Below are 20,365 nucleotides of genomic sequence, written 5' to 3'. Positions count from 1 at the left end.
TTGAAGATCTGATAAAATTCGGTATCAAAATTGTGGAGAAATATAGAACATCAGAAAGGGGGCAAATACTTTTTCACGGCACTGTAAGTGTTTTCTTGACAGGTTCAGTGTGAACCGTGTCTTATGAGCGCACATTGCCTTAGCCGCTGTGGATGGATCATGAGTTTCAACAAGGTCAGAGGACCTATCCCCGGCCTCATTGGCCATGTACCATCCAGCCTTCTCCCAGGACCCGTATAGTACAGACAGAGTTGATCAGATTTACAGTAAACCATAATCAACATGAAAACACCCCTGTGTGTCAACAAACAACACAGTGGGAAAAAGGTATGTGGGCATAACAGGGTGTGGGTAGTTGGGTGAGTGTGTTCTGGCGACAGGTAGGGTGGGCAGGTACATTGGCATCACCTGACTATTTGTTGATTGAGAGGAGACAGTGACTGTGCAGTATTGACATGTTTGGATTTAACAAGATGGCGGGAGAGTAATTTGGTTAATAGGAAAGTGTCCCGTTCATTTCTGATCCGTGGTGTTTGATAAGTGGCAGAACTATGGACCATCCTCTGGTGTGGGTTCTCATCCTGGTGCTGCTCAACTTCAATACAGGTAAAGTAGACAATATGCTCATTCTGGGAATATATTGATGCCTATTTGTGCTTTATGGTATAAACACTTGATTAAATAAGTAACAGGTTGTTCAAATGTCTCTATTTGGTTGATGCACTTCAGTCAAACAGTATCTAGTTAGAAAGATGGAGATTTCTATTTATCTGCCATTGACAACAATGTCTAGAGTAGACATTAGACATAGATACTAGGTCATGTTGTAAATTGTGCGTTCAACTTGAAGGCACTAATTTGTAAACGAAAGCTTGTATTTCTGTTAAAGTGACATAGTCTGAAGATTTGAATCATTTCAATTTAAATATTTAAAGGGCTTTAAAGACTTTTGTACTGATTAATAATATCTCAAAACATGAACTAAACTCATCAATCCATCCTCTTCTAGATGTCTCTGGCCAGGTGGTGGTTCCCTCTATGAACCCCTTAGCTGTGGGCAGTAATGTCACACTGAACCTAGTTCCCGAAAGCCCCATCAACATAGGGACCTGGTCATATGAAACTACAACCATCGTACTTTTCTATCCTAGTGGCAGTATTATGAGTACAAGTTATCGAGGCAGAGTCTCCTTCAACCGCTCCTCCTCAGAGCTGTCCATAAGCTCTCTCCAACTCAATGACTCAGGACGATATACCGTGCAGGGAATGGAGCCAGTCCTGACCGCTGTGGTGACCTTGTCTGTCCAGGGTAAGGAACTGACCTCTGCCTGTCTGTTTATCTTTCTATGAAGGTAGACTCCCTCTCAATAGCACACACGGTCACTTCCTCATACACATGCTCACCTGCACACTTACTTACCCATTCACATACTTACTTGCATGCAGGTCCACATGCAAACATGCTTGCACATCAGAGGAGGCTGATGAGGGAAGGACAGCTAATAATAATAGCTGGAATTGAGTGTAATGAAGTGAATGGAATGCTGTCAAACATATGAAACACATGTTTTTATGAATATGAATACCATTCAATCCACTCCGTTACAGCCATTATTATGAGCCGTTCTTCCCTCAGCAGCCTCCACTGATGCAGATTATCTATCAATGATTCTGTCATAATAATAAAAGTAATTTTCCTGACATGGAAAGCTAACTCTTAAACGTGTCAATGTTTTCTGAACCTATAGTGAAGTTGACCTTCATAATACCTTTGAAAATAATGAAACTGAACAGATCAGAGTATGAGCAAACTGTTCATATACATTTTCAAATAAGACCTACACAAGACGTTTTATGTGTGTGCAAAGGGCTCTACAGTGCTCAAACCTATAACTTAGTCTCTATAATAAGTAAATATAATAGCATATTTAGATTTCCAAAACTAATTTTAGTGTGAAACAAATATAAACTACCGTATATGGTTGTTATTCTATTCTCTCACCCACAGAGCCCATTTCTAATGTGACTCTAAGAGCCAATGCCACTGATCTAGTGGAATTGAACGACACTGCCATTGTCACCTGCTCCGTCTCCTCTGGCACCTCCCTCTCATACCGCTGGATGAATGGCAGCTCAGAGGTTGCAGCCAGTGACAGAGTTCGGCTTGGTGTTGGGAACAGCACTTTCACCATAGTCAGTGTGACACGATACGATGAAGGGCCATTCAGATGTGAGGTCATTAATGGAATCAGCAATGGCACCAGCCAACCCATTGACCTCAATGTTAGATGTGAGTATCAGAGTATGCAGTACACATGAGTCATACACAACAGACATGGATTGTACCTTGTCATTGAGAGCCAGCATTCTCTGCAATGATGTAATATGCCTATTTTCATCCCAAATCATTGAGGGTAAGGGCCTGTGATAGGAGATAGATTGGGGGTAAGGGCCTGTGATAGGAGATAGATTGGGGATAAGGGCCTGTGATAGGAGATAGATTGGGGGTAAGGGCCTGTGATAGGAGATAGATTGGGGGTAAGGGCCTGTGATAGGAGATAGATTGGGGGTAAGGGCCTGTGATAGGAGATAGATTGGGGGTAAGGGCCTGTGATAGGAGATAGATTGGGGGTAAGGGCCTGTGATAGGAGATAGATTGGGGGTAAGGGCCTGTGATAGGAGATAGATTGGGGGTAAGGGCCTGTGATAGGAGATAGATTGGGGGTAAGGGCCTGTGATAGACTAGGGAAAGGGCAAGGGGGATACCCAGTCAGTCGTACAACTGAATGCCTTCAACTGAAATGTGTCTAACGCAATTAACCCAACCCCTCTGAATCAGAGAGGTGCGTGGCACTGCCTTAAATCGACATCCACGTCTTCGGGGCCCTGGGAACAGTGGGTTAACTGTGTTGCTCAGTGGCATAATGACAGATTTTTAACTTGTCAGCTCGGGGATTTGACCCAGCAACCTTTCGGTTACTGTACTAATACATCAAGCTGCAACACGCTACAGAAACAGGAGATGGGCTCCTGCTCTTATGAGCTGTTCCAACTTGCACAAGCCAAGGCTTCAGGAAGATTACTTACTTACTAATCTTTGTCAAAATAGTCAAACCATAAGACTAACCATACTGTCTTGTGTTTAACAGTTGGACCAGAGAGACCTGCTGTAACTAGTCCGGAATTAGCGATGACAGGACACATCGTGACATTCAACTGCTCTGCCTCCTCTCAGCCTCCCAGCCAGTTCAGCTGGTTCTTCAATGGTTCTTCATGGGTAGTACACCTGTGTGGCCTTCAACAACCTCACTGTCAGAAACAGCACTGTCTCCAAGATGCTCACTGTTATTGGTGAGTCTCGGTCTAACCTTAATCCTTTAATTGATTAGTTTGGTGTACTTTCGTGAGAACAAATAATCCCTCTGCAGCCGTTAAACCAACTGCGACCGTTGAAACATTTTCACTTTGTTCTCAGCGCCAATAACCTCAGTGTCCATAAGCACCGGTGGAAACCAGGCGATAGAGGGTGACTCCTTTACAATGACTTGCAATATTGTCGGTGATCCTAGCTCCATTCACCTGTGGAAGAACCGCACGTCAGTGCGTCTAGATAACAGAACACACGTCTCTTTCGACAACAGAACATTGGCCTTCAACCCTGTACAGCATTCAGACTATGGAGAATATCAGTGTATGGCCAGAAATAGTGTGAGCAACAGAACTAGCACCCGCTACACACTCCTAGTGAATTGTAAGTAATAATGGGGACGTATTCTTGTCAAAGTTAGAGAAGGTAATAACTGTGATGACATATTAAGAAGTCAATAATCAACCATAAGGTAGTTATAGTTGAATGTTTCGATGTTGTTGTCTGATTTTCACAGATGGACCCAAGCAACCTGTGATAGCTGGTGCACCCATTGCCGAAACAGAACAAAGAGTGACCTTCAACTGCTCAGCCTCCTCTCAGCCTCCCAGCCAGTTCAGCTGGTTCTTCAATGGCTCCCAGGTGGCGACTGGCTCAGAGTATGAGACTGGCCCATTGACCTTAGCCAGTCATGGGGAATGCACCTGTGTGGCCTTCAACAACTTCACTGACAGAAACAGCACTGCCTCCAAGATGCTCACCATCATTGGTAAATCAGACTACAGATTCTTTGCTTTGTTGTGTTAATTTCCGATCTGATAAGAGGACAAATATCGCAAAATACACGGAGTATACCAAATATTAGGAACACCTTCCTAATACTGACTTTCCCTCAGAAAAGCTTCAATTCGTTGGGGCTTGGAGTCTACAAGATGTCGAACGCATTCCACAGGAATGCTGGCCCATGTTGACTCCAATGCTTCCAATAAAAAGCATGAGCTGGTGCACACCGAGAGAAAATGATTATGTGTAGAGGTGCTGACTAACGGCGAATAAACTGTAAGCTATAGAGTCGCACACTCTATATATACTCTCTATATATAAACTCCCAGTAATCACTGTGCTTTCTTCAGGAGGCACAGTGATGCTGAAACGTGAGTTTAAATATATATAGAGTGTATTAGTCTCTTTTTTTTATGACTCCAATGCTTCCCACGGTTGTGTCAAGTTGGCTGGATTCCCTTTGGGTGGTGGACCATTTTTGATACACACGGGAAACTGTTGAGCGTGAAAAACCCAGCAGCATTGCAGTTCATGACACAAGCCAGTGTGCCTGGCAACTAATACCATACCCCGTTCAAGGCACTTCAATCTTTTGTCTTTCCTACTCACCCTCTAAATGGCACACATTCATAATCCATGTCTCAATCGTCTCAAGTCTTAAAAATCCTTCTGTATTCTGTCTCCTCCACTTAATTTACACTGATTGAAGTGGATGTAACAAGTGACATCAATAAGGGATCATAGCCTTCCCCTGGATTCACCTGGTCAGTAATGTCATGGAAATAGCATGTGTTTTTAATGTTTTGAACACTCAGTTACAATAAACATATGAATCATACAAAATAACCAAAACTACAGCTTTATACATACACTGAAAAAATATATAAACACAATTTGTAAAGTGTTGGTCCCATGTTTCATGAGCTGAAATAAACGATCTAAAAAAGGGTCCTTATGCACAAAAGCTTATTTCTCTGAAATGTTGTGCTCAAATTTGTTCACATCCCTGTTAGTGAGCAGTTCTTCTTTGCCAAGATAATCCATCCACCTGACAGGTGTGGCATATCAAGAAGCTGATTAAACAGAATAATCATTGCACAGGAGCACCTTGTGCTGGGGACAATAAAAGGCCACTATAAAATGTGCAGTTTTGTCACACAACACAATGCCACAGATGTCTAATTTTTTGAGGGAGCGTGCAATTGGCATGCTGACTGCAGGAATGTCCACCAGAGCTGTTGCCAGAGAATTTAATGTTAATTTCTCTACCATAAGCTGCCTCCAACCTCGTTTTAGAGAATTTGGCAGTACGTCCAACTGGCCTCTCAACCGCAGACCACGTGTAACCATGCCAGCCCAGGACTGTCACATCCAGCTTCTTCACCTGCGGGATCGTCTGAGACCAGCGACCCAGCCACCTGGAAAGATGTTGAAACTGAGGAGTATTGCTGTCTGTAATAAAGCCCTTTTGTGGGGAAAAACTCATACTGATTGGCTGAGCCTGGCTCCCCAGTGTGTGGGCCTATGCCCTCCAAGGCTCACCCATGGCTGCACCCCTGGCCAGTCATGTGAAATCCATAGATTAGGGCCAAATGAATGTATTTCAATTGACTGATTTCTATTCATACTAAGAGGATATCATGATATAAAACAGGAAATATATAAAACAGTAATATAAAACAGTCATTTACAATCCATCAGATCATACAACCATTTGTTTTATATATATATAGATGTTTTTTATATCCAACTATTGCGTTGCTGGAACTAACCATTTGATCAAATGACAAATCTTGATACCGTACATAAAGCAATACACTTCCTCTCTCCTCACAGAGGCTATAACGTCGGTGACGGTGAAACGAAACAAATTACCAATAGCATCTGACAACCTAACCCTGACCTGTGACGTCACCGGGCACTATGACACCATCTACTGGATGAAGGACAACCGGTCTCTGGTCCTGAACAACACCTTGAACTCTGACATCACCATCTCTAACAACTCTCTGCACTTCAGTCCAGTCAAGGTGTCTAACGATGGAAACTATCAGTGCGTTGCCACCAACCTCTTTGGTCCACACACCAGCCCTAAATACCAGCTACTGGTGAACTGTAAGTACTGGTGTTTAGTAATATTTTAAAAGATACACTTTATATAATGTAGAAACAGTCAGAAACCCACCACTGGTATGATGGTTAGTGCTATCCGGGATACTTGGGATAACCCTAGCTTAAACCCTAAACCCCTACCTTAACCTTTTCCTAGCCCTAACCTTAACCCTTACCTTAGCCGTTTTACATTTCAACTTCAATGGGTGACGTAAGAGTTGGATGTCCCAAGTATCCCGTTTAGACTTTTCCCAACTTTGACCCCCCTTTCTAAACTTCTTTCTGTAGATGGCCCTAAGAGTGTGAATATCTCTGGCCCAGTCTCAGTGGTGATTGGCTCAGTAATCACAGCTACACTGAAGTGCTCTGCTGACTCCCGGCCAACCAGCGAGTACGGGTGGAAATTCAACAACCAATCAGTGCTTGGGACTGGTCCTATGATGTCTGTTATCGCCTCCTTGGAGAATGCAGGGGACTACACTTGTGTGGCCAAGAACCCTGTGACCAACATCTCAATGTCCAATACCATTAGTCTGGATGTCACTGGTAAGTGGGTGGGCTGTTGCAGTAAGACCTAGGTGGGAAGTACTGAGTAATTAAATGTCACAAAGTTGTTTTTATTATGTTGAATTTAATTTGGTTCTAGTTTGTGTACTTGTTTGTGCAAGGATCCTTTTCATGCATCATGGAAATGCAATAAAGACATATGGTGAACTAAAACAAATTATCTTTGTCCACCTCTTCTCCCATTCTTTGTCCCTCTCCTCTACCATTCTTTGTCCCCCTCCTCACCCATTCTTTGTCCCCCTCCTCTCCCATTCTCTTTGTCCCCTCGTCTCCCATTCTTTGTCCCCCTCCTCTCCCATTCTTTGTCCCCCTCCTCTCCCATTCTCTTTATCCCCCTCCTCTCCCATTATCTTTGTTCCCCTTCTCTCCCTTTCTCCTTTCTCTCCTAGGCCACTCGCCTGCCCCTCCATTCCAGTCCAGAGTTGGTCTGATGCTGATGGCCCTGCTAGCCCTCTCTCTCTGCATCTGATCAACCACTGAGACCACCACAGTAAGCACACTGCATGTCTGTCTGCTGGTTGGGAGCCAATCACTCCCTTCCCTCTACCCTCACTGACTCACATTGTTGATCTGAAAAAGGACTGGATAGAAATAAGTGGTTTTGTTGATATTGTAATTGCCCCTTCTTGCCACCATAGGGCTGGGTTTAGTATGCTCAGCTCCTTTCCAATGCTTTTAGATTGTGAGGAGAGAGTCAACAAGAGGTCAGATGGGAGGGGTCTATCCCCTTAGAATAGAACCCACCCCTACAACGTGTTTTTGTGTCAATCATCTCTATAAATAAAAACCAAAATCTTGAAAACTGGTCTTCAACATGATCATTGAAGGGGCAAACATCCGCTGCTCAGCTGCACTGCCTATTTCTGTTTCTAATTAAATGTCCTTAGATATTCACTGCCCTTATGACTGTAACTATTGCCCTGGAGTCCATTCACTGAGTCCCTTTCTGTGTATGATCATGTATGTAAACTCTGTTCAAGTACAAATTCAGGTTTATTTAACTTATGTTTCAAATGATAATACATTTAGCTGGTGTTTATGTAAAACATGGGTTGTTTTTCACATATTAAATGTATAGCTTGTAAATCCTCAGAGGAGATGCAGGCTTGTGCTGTTGTCTTATGTTTATATTTCCTCTACATTAATTATTGTCTAAAATAAAGTGTTGTCTTTTCACACCTGTATTACTGAATGGGGCAATCTTTGGTGTTTTCTTTATCGTCAGAATCGCTGTGAAAAAATGTGGTTCTTGGGCCTCCCAAGTGGCGCAGCGGTCTAAGGCACTGCATTGCAGGCGCTAGAGGCATCATCACAGACCCAGGTTCGATCCCGTGAACTGTAAGTACTGGCGTTTTAATCTGTTGGTAAAATATTTTAAAAGATAAGCATTTGATCCCTACCCTAAATCTTAACCTTAACCATAACGCTTACCTAACCCTAACCTTACCCCTTACCTTAACCATTTCATATTTCAACTTCAATGGGGTGATGTCAGAGTTGGATGTCCCAAGGATTCTGTTTAGACTTTCCCTATTATGACCCCACTTCTCTGAACCTCTCTCTGTAGATGGCCCTCTGAGTGTGAACATCTCTGGCCCAGGATTAGTGGTGATTGGCTCTGTAATTAATGCCAATCTGAAGTGCTCAGCCGACTCCCGGCCGACCAGTGAGTACTGGTGGAAATACATCAACAAGTCATTGTCGGCGACTGGTACTTTGATGGCTGTAGGCATCTCCTTGAAAAATGCAAGGATATACACCTGTGTGGCCAAGAACCCTCTAACTAACATCTCAATGTCCAAGACCATTAGTCTGGATGTCACTGGTAAGTGGGTAGGTTGTTATAGTAAGACCTAGGTGGGATATAATGAGTAATTAAATGTCACAATATTGTTTTTATTATGTATAATTCAATTTGGTTCTAGTTTGCGTACGTGTTTGTGCAAGGATCATTTTCATGCATCATGGAAATGCAATACAGACATATGGTGAACTGGGGGGTACAGACATAAATCAAGAAGATGTATACACTGTATATTTATTTTTAACATCCTCACTCTGCCTCCCTGCCTCCCCTCCTCTCCCATTCCCTATGTCCCCTCCTATCCCATTCCCTATGTCCACTCCTCTCCCATTCCCTATGTCCCCTCCTCTCCCAATCCCTATGTCCCCTCCTCTCCCATTCCCTATGTTCCCTCCTCTCCCATTCCCTATGTCCCCTCCTCTCCCATTCCCTATGTCCACTCCTCTCCCATTCCCTATGTCCACTCCTCTCCCATTCCCTATGTCCACTCCTCTCCCATTCCCTATGTCCACTCCTCTCCCATTCCCAATGTCCCCTCCTCTCCCATTCCCAATGTCCCCTCCTCTCCCATTCCCTATGTCACCTCCTCTCCCATTCCCTATGTCCCCTCCTCTCCCATTCCCTATGTCCCCTCCTTTCCCATTCCCTATGTCCCCTCCTCTCCCATTCCCTATGTCCCCTCCTCTCCCATTCCCTATGTCCCCTCTTCTCCCATTCCCTATGTCCCCTCCTCTCCCATTCCCTATGTCCCCTCCTCTCCCATTCCCTATGTCCCCTCCTCTCCCATTCCCTATGTCCCCTCCTCTCCCATTCCCTATGTCCCCTCTTCTCCCATTCCCTATGTCCCCTCCTTTCCCATTCCTTATGTCCCATCCTCTCCCTTTCCCTATGTCCCCTCCTTTCCCATTCCCTATGTCCCCTCCTCTCCCATTCTTTGTCCCCCTCCTCTCCCATTCTCTTTGTTTCCCTTCTCTCCCATTCTTCTTTCTCTCTCAGGCCCTTCACCTGTCCCTCCATTCCAGTCCAGAGGTGGTCTGATGTTGATGGGCCTTGTAACTCTCTCCACACACATAGTGAAACTTGTTATAAAAATGTGTATTTCAAAGGAGTATAATTATATATATATTTTTTATAAACAAAAACAGTCATGGTTCTTGAGCGAGCAACATGAGATTACAAAACATGGTTACAAGGTTTATAAAGAAGTTATTAAAGATCAACTCTTTAAATTGGAATACTCATTAAGTTTTTGCCTTGATCACCCTTTGACCTGTCTACCCTTTCCATGATCTTCTGGCATTTCCACTGATTCTTGAATCCTTTCCTTCGGCACATTGCCACAACTGGGTTGTGTATAGGTCGGAGAGGATGGGATGGGAGAGAGATACACAGATTGGTGACTTTGAGAGAGTCCATTGTAACAAGTATTGTAGTAACTTTTCAATGTACTGCTGTTAGTGTTAGAGAAACACAGGGCTACTTACAGGCCTTCCTGGGCTTGCGGTAGGATTTGGCAGACTCCTGGCAGAGGCAGCCTCCACTCAAGCCCTCTCTCCTCCCCCCTTAGTGACACAAAGTAAACTGCTGTATTAGCCTGAGTGCCATTCAGTTTCTGCCAACTATTTGCCATTCAAAAACATTACTAGCATGGGCTGCCAGAAACAGACAGAATTGTGAAAAGAAAATCACAAAATACTGTATACCCTTAAAATATACGTACTGGACAAATAGCACTGAGTTCCTAATCACTCACCCTTACAGTCACACAGTCTGTCATGGTGTCTGGGGGGGTTGATCTGGTCTCCAACTCTCCATGGGTCCTCCACTGTACGTGTAGCTTCACTGACACCTGAACGTTGTACATCAGTTTCAGGAATCCCTTGGTAGAGAGGATGAGAGATAGAGGTTGATCCTAATGGATATGTACAGTAAGTCTGATGGATATTTTTAAATGATTGATGAATCTGTATGATCTACTCAAATCAAATGGAATTGGTCACATACACGTGTTTAGCAGATATTATTGCAGATATTAATGCAGATATTAATGCTTGTGCTTCTAGCTCCAACAGTGCAGTAATATCTAACACTTCTGTAAAAGTTTGTGAGGGTTTTAGGTCACAATCCAAATTTCTTCAGCCTCCTGAGGTTGAAGAGGCACTGTTGCGCCTTCTTCAGAACCACACTGTCTGTGTGGGTGGACCATTTCAGTTTGCCAGTGATATGTACGCCGAGGATCTTGAAACTTTCCACCTTCTCTACTGTGGTCCCGTCGATGTGGATAGGGGGGTGCTCCCTCTGCTGTTTCCTGAAGTCCACGATCATCTCCTTTGTTTTGTTGATGTTGAGTGAGAGGTTATTTTCCTTGCACCACACTCCCAGAGCCCTCAACTCCTCCCTTTAGGCTGTCTCATCGTTGTTGGTAATCAAGCCTACTACTGTTGTGATGTCTGCAAACTTGATGATTGAGTTGGAAGCGTGATTGGCCATGCAGTCATGGGTGACATAGGGACTACAGGAGGGGGCTGAGCACGCATCATTATGGGGCCCCAGTGTTGAGGATCAGCAAAGTGGAGGTGTTGTTTCCTACCTTCACCACCTGGGGGTGGCCCGTCAGGAATTCCAGGGCCCATTTGCACAGGGCGGGGTTTAGACCCAGGGCCTCGAGCTTAATGATGAGCTTGGAGGGTACTATGGTGTTGAATGATGAGCTGTAGTCAATGAACAGCATTCTTACATAGACATTCCTCTTGTCCAGATGGGACAGGGCAATGTGCAGTATGATGGCGATTGCATCATCTGTGGACCTATTGGGGTGGTAAACAAATTGAAGTGGGTCTAGAGTGACAGCTAAGGTAGATGTGATAAGATTCTTAACTAGTCTCTCAAAGCACTTCATGATGATAGAAGTGAGTGCTACGGGGGATCGTCATTTTGTTCAGTTATCTTTGCATTCTTGGGCGCAGGAACAATGGTGGCCATCTTGAAGAATGTGGGGACTGCAGACTGGGATAGGTAGAGTTTGAATATGTCCATAAACACACCAGCCAGCTGGTCTGGGCAGGCTCTGAGGACGCGGCTAGGGATGCCGTCTGAGTCGGCAGCCTTGCGAGGGTTAAAATGTTTAAATGTCTTATTCACGTCGGCCACGGAGAAGGAGAGCCCACAGTCCTTGTTAGCGGGCACTGTGTTATCCTCAAAGAGGACAAAGAAGGTGTTTAGCTTGCCTGGAAGCACAACGTCAACATCCTCGACGTGGATGGTTTTCCTTTTGTAATCTGTGATTGTCTGTAGACCCTGCCACATACGTTTTGTGTCTGAGCCGTTGAATTGCGACTCCGCTTTGTCTCTATACTGACATGTTGCCTGTTTGATTGCCTTGTGGAGGAAATGACTACTCTGCTTGTTTTCTGCCATGTTCCCAGTGTAACGGATGTGAAATGGCTAGCTAGTTAGCGGGTACGCGCTAGTAGCGTTTCAATCAGTTACGTCACTTGCTCTGAAACCTAGAAGTAGTGTTGCCCCTTGCTCTGCAAGGGCCGCGGCTTTTGTGGAGCGATGGGTAACGATGCTTCGTGGGTGTCAGTTGTTGATGTGTGCAGAGGGTCCCTGGTTCGCGCCCGTGTCGGGCGAGGGGACGGTTTTAAGTTATACTGTTACACCAGTCACCTTGACATGGTTAAATGCGGTTGTTCGCGCATTCAGTTTTACGCGAATGCTGCCATCTATCCGCGGTTTCTGGTTAGGGTAGGTTTTAATAGTCACAGTGGGTACAACATCTCCTACACACTTCCTGATAAACTCAGGCACTGTCTCTGTGTGTTCGTCAATATTATTCTCAGAAGCTACGATGCAAATTTCTGTATGATGGATGTGTCTGTATGATGGATGTGTCTGTATGATGGATGTCTGTATGCAACTACTATGAGATGGCTATCTGTCTGCAACGCTTCATGAAACACTCAAAACATCAGAAAGAAACATTCAAATGCAGATGTCTATAAGTCTCCATATGAGTTAAGAGCTAAATGTAGTTCTTTCACAGACACCTCATATGATACACACCAGTAGCAGCTGTAATACGTGTAACCTGCTATAACTCACTGTACATTATAAAGCCAAATACATTCAACAGTAAATCAAACAGAATGTTCAATACTTTACCTTGCCCTTGGCCAGTGAATGCCAATACACAGAACAGCAAAAGCATCTTTATTCACATTCCTCTGGCCACAATATCCTTGTGAATGTGCAAACACACCTCTGCAGCTACTACTGAATGAACAACTAAACTCTGCAGTTACTTCAGCCTTTTATATAGACGTGTGTCTCAATCTGAGATAAAATGGGCCATGTTCTATGAAGCATGTGCCCCTACCTACACCTGCCTTGTGGATTCTGTCATATACGCCAAGCGTTTTGGAAAAAGTGGACATTGGCCAAAACAACACCTCATAGTGTTATTGATGAGTGAAGTCAGCCTGACAGGTGGATGAGAGTTCTTCATGATACTGACCTGTGATGGCAAAACACTCTTCTGGCTTCATGGCTTATGTTCAATAAATATACTTTCTTTCAGAACAAACTAACAAATAACGTTCATTAAATAGAATGTTCACCTGAAGACTTGAAGGCCACTTGAAACTGTCAGCCAGACACTGTAATTGTGTTTCCTTGGCAAACATTAAGACAATGATCAAATATTCCTCTCGCAAAGCAATGAGGAAATAAAAGCATCATTGATCTGATAGGTCAATATGCTGCCCAGATCATCATTCAAGTGATTAGAGCAAACTAAATGACAGTTTATGTGAAAGGGTTAGAGAAGTTCTGTTTGCACAGAGTCAAATCTCACATGAACATTCTTTCACGGCATAACAGTTTGGTGCTTGCTGGATTCCATTAATCAGTCATGGTATTGGACTCCACACCGCTACGCTGGATTGGCTGGATCATTCATCCCCATGTCGATGATATCTCTGAAGACCAACTTAAAAACAGATATTTACACTTGGTCTCTTGAGCTTCCATTTCCGGGCATGTTAGAAGCTGTAAGGTGGAACTAGTAAACACTTTGACAACTGACACTGCCAACTATCCATACAAAGGAGTGGGTCCAACGTCTCATCACAGTACTGTGTGTCACTAGACAGCTCTCTTGTGGTTCTCTGCTCAGGCATAACTCAACACGTACAGGTACAGTATCTTGGATGTGCTCACAACATCACATGCAGGTATAAAACTGTTTGGTCATCCCAATTCATCTCTCCATTGTTGTGTTCCATGTGTACTCTCACTGCACCCATTAGTTTGAGTACATTAAGCAATCAAACACACACTGGAACATACACACTGGAAATTTTGACAAGATACAGCTTAAGGTCATTGATGTTATTATTTTGGTTTAAAAACGTTTCTTTGCAGAGCCATCATGCAGACACACTTCAGTGGTTGGAAGCTGCAAACAAAGCAATGTCCACACATACTGTAAGCTTTCATTAGTTTTAATGCACTGCATTTTGACACAATCAACACTCAACAACACAACCATGGTCAAATACGGAGGCTGGTAGGCCTACATGTTCAGTATATACAAACAGTCAAAGCAGCCTTTTATAGGGAGTCTTGGGTCTCGTGGGGTGACTACCTTTGAATAAAGAGTGCAAGACAAGTATAAGCTAGCTACAACACATCCATACACACTGACTCAGTATCATGTCATATCCAAGCTAAATACCCACCAGTCTCAGCGCTACTTTGAAATGCCCTCATCATTCACTCCAAATACACCATATCTTTCCCCTTCATTCTCCATATTTGTGCAGCCAAAATAAGACATATTTAGCCTAAATCTTCACAAGTAACAAAAAGCAACGGTGGTAAACAGATACCGGAAACAAGTAATGCTTTAACAGTGGAGCATACTGGCCAAGTGATGCCTTCTTGCATCGTCACCGTAAATGGTCTCTGTTTCTTAACACATATGGGACACCATTAAAGGGAAAGGGAAATTATATTATTAGTAATCAATCAGATCAGTAACCAATCAGATCAATAGGACTGTAGGTTAAGCTACATGAGGAGAAAAAGACTAGACATGTTGATATTTTGAGAGGAAACAAAACAAACCTTTAGTATGGTAGGTTTTCTGATTCTCCTAACCCTTCTGTGGGGAAGCTCTTATAAAGTATCTATCAGCCAGAAAAGACAGATCCTGACATATTGTGCACCATATCCATAATACAGAATGAAACTGAAGAGAAGGACAATCTCTCAAATCAGCTCAATCAAATCTCAAATGGTGATAAGTGGTCAAACCTGACTACTAACACAGATGTTTGATCCTATTAGTGCTTAGCGGTCCTCTACTCAGCCATTTTGGTGGTGAGTTACAGTACGGTCCCACAGAATAGAGTTGTGCAGTGGTTACCAACCCTGGTTCTGGAAAGCCTTTTAAGTTCAGGCTTTTCTTCCAGCCCAGCATTCAAAACATTCAATGTGATTCAACTAATCAAAGACTAGATCATTATTTGAATCATGGGTTGGAACAAAAGTCTGTACTAAAATACTAAAAAGTGTCTTTAAAGCAGTGAATGTGCTAAAAGCCTGTACTCTTGTGGCTCTCCAGGACCAGGGTTATCACCTCGGATGTAGTGAGGGGGTCATTGGGTCATTGGCCATCAGTTCTCCATCAGTTGGTCTTCAGTTTTCAGCCTGTTTCTTCAGCAGGCCCTTGGGGTGGGCGTGTAGCGGCTGGCACACAGCCTGGTAGCCCTGAGGGGTGAGGTGGAGGAAGTCATACAGGTCCTGGTGGGAGATGCTGCCATCCGAGTGCACAAAGCCAGGGTCCACGTTGAGGAGGGAGGCATGGGGGAGAGAGGACACGGTCTCCTTGACCAGCTTGTTGACCTGGGCGTTCCTCTCCCGCAGGGGGTTGGGCATCTTACCCCTGGGTAGCACTCCCTGTGGTTGGAAACATACATGATAGCACAGGAGGCTGCTGAGGGGAGAACGGTTCATAATAACGTTCGGAATAGAGCAAATGGAATGGCATCAAACACCTGAAAACCATGTGTTTGACACCATTCCACTGATTCAGCGCCAGACATTACCACAAGCCCATTCTCCCCAATTAAGGCCCCACCAACCTCCTGTGCATGATAGTCACACTGTTGCCATTCTAGAAAAGAGAAACGTGCCAATATGGTTAGCAATGATAATGGAAGTCCATAAAGTATGCAGTTTATAATTTAGGTTTGGGTTATCATAAAAGGTTAATGGTTGTGAAGGGGCTTTTCCAGGTGAACAAATGGGAGAGCAGTTGATCATAATAATCTAAATCATTTCAGTTTATTACAAGAATTCAAGGAGAACATCTCCAGAGCAGAAGCCAAGAGAAATGTCTAACGGGCTTCTCTGAGAGGGCACTTATATATTAATCCCACAGCACCGAGTGTTGAGTAAACACCAGCCCGAGAGGCTTGTAGGAAGTCACAACATCAGCTGCTACAGAATCACAGTGTCACAGATACATTATCAGTGTGTCCTCTGCAAAGTCTGGCAGCAAACTTTAACCATAACATTCAACACTGGCATACATTTGATTCCTAGTAAACAATGCCCCCCTCTGGTATGTCCTATTCAAACAGCGGTTCCCAAACTTTTTATTGTCACGTTCCCCTTCAAACGTTCAACCTCCAGCTGCGTACCCCCTCCAGCACAAGGGTCAGTGCACTCTCAAATTTCGTTTTTTTGTGTTTATTGTGAGCCTGACACACACACACTATACAGTACGATACATTTATTAAACATAAGAGTGAGTGTGAGTTTTAGTCACAACAACATAGGAAATGACAAAGAGCTATTATAGGACCAGGGCACAAGTAATAATATACTGATAATCAACAATTTTGCTCTTTATTTAACCATCTTCCATATAAAACCTTATTTGTTAATCTAAACTGTCAGTGTCCATGCTAGCTGGTCTAACAACAAATGTAGAATTACTGATGCTAGCATTGGATGTGCTCGTGGAAGCAGAACAGCTTGTGTCGTCGACAGGCGCAGGTGTAGTACTGCTGGTAGTAGCAGTACTACCAGTAGAGCTGGTATGTGTCTCTGTGGACGTGGGCCTCACTTTTTTTTAACCATTGATCCATTTTTGAGCAAACAGAATGAGCAGCAGCTAAGTTTGGCTACATACGGACCGCTAGTGGAATTCCCGCGAGAGTGTAACGGTTAATGTGATTGGATGTTAATTATTTAACTAGGCTACCTGTATTTGACATTGTGTTGTTATTTTGCTGAACACAGATGATTGAATTTTATGTTTGGCAGTGAAACAAGGCTACTCAGGCGAGAAAGAAATCTCACCCAAATGTATAGCCCCGTTGGAAAATATAAATGGACTATTTGAAAATGTGAAGATTTTTTTTATTATTATAAAAAAAAAACATGTGAATAACATTTTTATTTGGAGTACCCTCGACGTCAGTTTGGGAATACCTGTTCTATTGCAAACTGTCTTTGACTCATTGTTGTTTACCTGTTTACACTCAAATACACTCAGACATTTTACTTACTAAGTCAAAGACTAAATTAACTGCAATACACTGGTCTCAAGTATATTAGCATAACTAGCCTACACAGAACCATGGCCGACCCATTGTATAGTTATATATTTGTATAATATTAAAATGTGTCCCATTCCAACATGCCTAGCTCTGCCCATTGGGGCATGGCTCATGGAGCGCTCTTTGAAATAAATGCTCCTCGCATCTTCGTATTCCTCCGGATCAAGTTACAGTAGCTCACCACACCTTCTTCTATGATATCATGGTGGTCAGCAAACAAACGTCCTGTCTAGCCCCGGGGTTCCGCTAGCGGAACCCCCCCCACATTCCACTGAAAAGGCAGCGCGCGAAATTCAAATTTTTTTTTTTCGAAATATTTAACTTTCACACATTAACAAGTCCAATACAGTAAATGAAAGATAAACATCTTGTGAATCCAGCCAACATGTCCGATTTTTTTAATGTTTTACAGCGAAAACACCACGTATATTTATGTTAGCTCACCAACAAATACAAAAAAGCACAGACATTTCTTTCACAGCACAGGTAGCTTGCACAAAGCCCCCAAATAGAGATAGAATTAGTCACTAACCAAGAAACAACTTCATCAGATGACAGTCTTATAACATGTTATACAATAAATCTATGTTTTGTTCAAAAAATGTGCATATTTCAGGTATAAATCATAGTTTTACATTGCAGCTACAATCCCAAATATCACCAAAGCAGCTAGAATAACTACAGAGAGCAACGTGAAATACCTAAATACTCATCATAAAACATTTATGAAACATACATGGTGTACAGCAAATGAAAGACAAACATCTTGTGAATCCAGCCAATATTTCAGATTTTTTAAATGTTTTACAGCGAAAACACAATATAGCATTATATTAGCTTACTACAATAGCCAACCACACAACCGCATTCATTCACCGCAAAGGTAGCGATAGTGAAAAAAACAGCAAAAGATATAAAATTATTCACTAACCTTGACAACCTTCATCAGATGACAGTCCTATAACATCATGTTACACAATACATATATGTTTTGTTCGAAAATGTGCAAATTTAGCGGTACAAATCGTGGTTTTACAATGTGAATACGTAGCCAAACTGCACAAAATTATCCGGATATATTTCTGACACTCACCTAATCTAATCAAAGAACTCATCATAAACTTTACTAAAAAATACATGTTGTACAGCAAATGAAAGATACACTAGTTCTTAATGCAATCGCCGTGTTAGAATTCTAAAAATAACTTTACTACGACATACAGTTTACGTTATAGTGAGACAGCGCCTGCAATGAGGGCGGAAAATAGTACTAAACATTTTCCACAGAAATACGAAATAACATCATAAATGGTTCCTACTTTTGCTGAGCTTCCATCAGAATGTTATACAAGGAGTCCTTTGTCCAGAATAAATCGTTGTTTGGTTTTAGAATGTCCTCTTCTCCTGTCGAATTAGCAACCAAAGCTAGCCAAGTGGCGCGAAGTTGTCCATCTTCACCAAACGCAGAGAACGGAAAACGCCAAAACTCCCGATAAACGTTCAATAATCTGATAAAACTATATTGAAAAAACATACTTTACGATGATATTATCACATGAATCAAATAAAATCAAAGCCGGAGATATTAGCTGTCTATACCGGAAGCTTTTCAGAAGGCAATTCAAGGTTCCTTTCCGCGCCTTGCTGAACAAAGGAAATTTGGGGTCACGTCATTCCAAGAGCTCTTGTTCGACCTCAGATCAAGCTAGACACCCCCTTCCACCTCCCACTGCCTCTTGACATCTAGTGGAAGGCGTACGAAGTGCATGTATATCCATAGATTTCAAGCAAATGAATAGGAAGGCCCTGGAACAGAGCCTCGATTTCAGATTTTTCACTTCCTGACAGGAAGTTTGCTGCAAAATGAGTTCTGTTTTACTCACAGATATAATTCAAACGGTTTTAGAAACTTGAAACTTGTTTTCTATCCAATAGTAATAGTAATATGCATATTGTACAATCTAGAATAGAGTACGAGGCCGTTTAAATTGGGCACGATTTTTTCCCAAAGTGAAAACAGCGCCCCCCTCTCCCAAAGAAGTTAAAGTGCATGGCACCACTTACTGTGCTGGAATGTACAATCAATCATGTTCTGCCTAATTCTGTACTACCATGAAAATAAAATAAAAAAACAAACAAATCCATACTAACTTCTACCACAACCTCCCCCTTCCCCCCCAAAAAACTCCCGATCCCCCTATCCCATTACACTTTATCTATATCATGCTGAAACACTCCATCCTTAGGATTGTTCAGCATGTCAACAACCATTTCAACAGTAACATCTGTCACTCCCAATATCTCTTTTGCCATCTCCACAATAACCTTCAACCTGGCATTTCTGCTTTTTACAACCTGAGTCGTATTGATAGACTTACCAATAAAAGCTATGAATTCGACTTTATTCATTATCAAAGTGTCCCTTGACACCGCGCATTCATGAGAGAAATATTTCTGAACAGGCCTCGAAACCATGCCAGGACCATCAGAAGCACGTGCTCCGACAGTCGGTCTACTTACTACATGAATATCCATGTAAGCTCCATCCGTCCACTTTGTATTTCTTCACTGCCTCAGCATATGACAACTTCTGTGTTACGGTGACTCTGGCCACCTCCACCTGCCTCTCTCGCACCGGACACTTCCAATCCCCAGCAACATGGGCACTCCTACAATTGACACACACAATTTTATCCATTGAAACTACACAATCCTCTGTCCCGTGCCCTCCAGCAACCCTTCCCACATCTTGAAATCTCCCTCCTACACACTGCTGGAACATGACCCTAAACGATACACCTGAAACAACACAGTGGGTTTGGCAGGATAATGGGATAATGGATATATCCTAACATGACATTGTCAGGTGTTGTGTTCTATTTATTAGAGAAAGAACTCGATGGACACTGTGAAAGCTTAAACCAAGTTTATTCTTTCCAAATGATCGAACAGCTGAATCGACAAAAACATGTTACAATAGTGGTGGTATTTGTACCCCACTTTGGGTGGAGTCTCCTCCTTCTCGCTAAACATTGTATCTTTATTGCTAGGCAGGAAACTAAGTGATACGGCAATAAACTTTTCTTTCTCCCTTAACGT

At 42.9% G+C, this 20,365-nt stretch overlaps 2 protein-coding genes across 2 annotated transcripts; both read left to right on the top strand.

Moving 5' to 3' along the window:
* Positions 1–551: 551 nt before the first annotated feature.
* LOC129837115 (carcinoembryonic antigen-related cell adhesion molecule 1-like) lies at positions 552–4,174 on the top strand. Its single transcript, XM_055903030.1, has 4 exons — positions 552–606; positions 1,010–1,309; positions 2,009–2,290; positions 3,885–4,174. The coding sequence occupies exons 1-4, from the start codon at positions 552–554 to the stop codon at positions 4,172–4,174; spliced, it is 927 nt and encodes a 308-aa protein (XP_055759005.1).
* A 1,792-nt stretch (positions 4,175–5,966) lies between these two features.
* LOC129838082 (carcinoembryonic antigen-related cell adhesion molecule 20-like) lies at positions 5,967–7,674 on the top strand. The gene is made up of 3 exons (XM_055904785.1): positions 5,967–6,265; positions 6,551–6,808; positions 7,219–7,674. The coding sequence occupies exons 1-3, from the start codon at positions 6,091–6,093 to the stop codon at positions 7,296–7,298; spliced, it is 513 nt and encodes a 170-aa protein (XP_055760760.1). The 5' UTR covers positions 5,967–6,090; the 3' UTR covers positions 7,299–7,674.
* Positions 7,675–20,365: the final 12,691 nt, after the last annotated feature.

Source organism: Salvelinus fontinalis, chromosome 38, assembly GCF_029448725.1.
Source record: "Salvelinus fontinalis isolate EN_2023a chromosome 38, ASM2944872v1, whole genome shotgun sequence".
NCBI classification, from domain to species: Eukaryota; Metazoa; Chordata; class Actinopteri; order Salmoniformes; family Salmonidae; genus Salvelinus; species Salvelinus fontinalis.
The sequence above is the reverse complement of the archived record's forward strand: the minus strand, read 5'-3'. Positions and strand labels throughout refer to the sequence as shown.

What these genes read in the sequence shown, in the direction of transcription:
- LOC129838082 (XM_055904785.1), top strand. Translation starts at nt 6,091, where the DNA reads ATGAAGGACAACCGGTCTCTGGTCCTGAACAACACCTTGAACTCTGAC. An exon ending in ATACCAGCTACTGGTGAACT is followed by an intron (nt 6,266 to 6,550) that starts GTAAGTACTGGT and finishes TTCTTTCTGTAG; the next exon opens with ATGGCCCTAAGAGTGTGAAT. An exon ending in CATTAGTCTGGATGTCACTG is followed by an intron (nt 6,809 to 7,218) that starts GTAAGTGGGTGG and finishes TTTCTCTCCTAG; the next exon opens with GCCACTCGCCTGCCCCTCCA.
- LOC129837115 (XM_055903030.1), top strand. Translation starts at nt 552, where the DNA reads ATGGACCATCCTCTGGTGTGGGTTCTCATCCTGGTGCTGCTCAACTTC. An exon ending in GCTGCTCAACTTCAATACAG is followed by an intron (nt 607 to 1,009) that starts GTAAAGTAGACA and finishes ATCCTCTTCTAG; the next exon opens with ATGTCTCTGGCCAGGTGGTG. An exon ending in CATTGACCTCAATGTTAGAT is followed by an intron (nt 2,291 to 3,884) that starts GTGAGTATCAGA and finishes TGATTTTCACAG; the next exon opens with ATGGACCCAAGCAACCTGTG.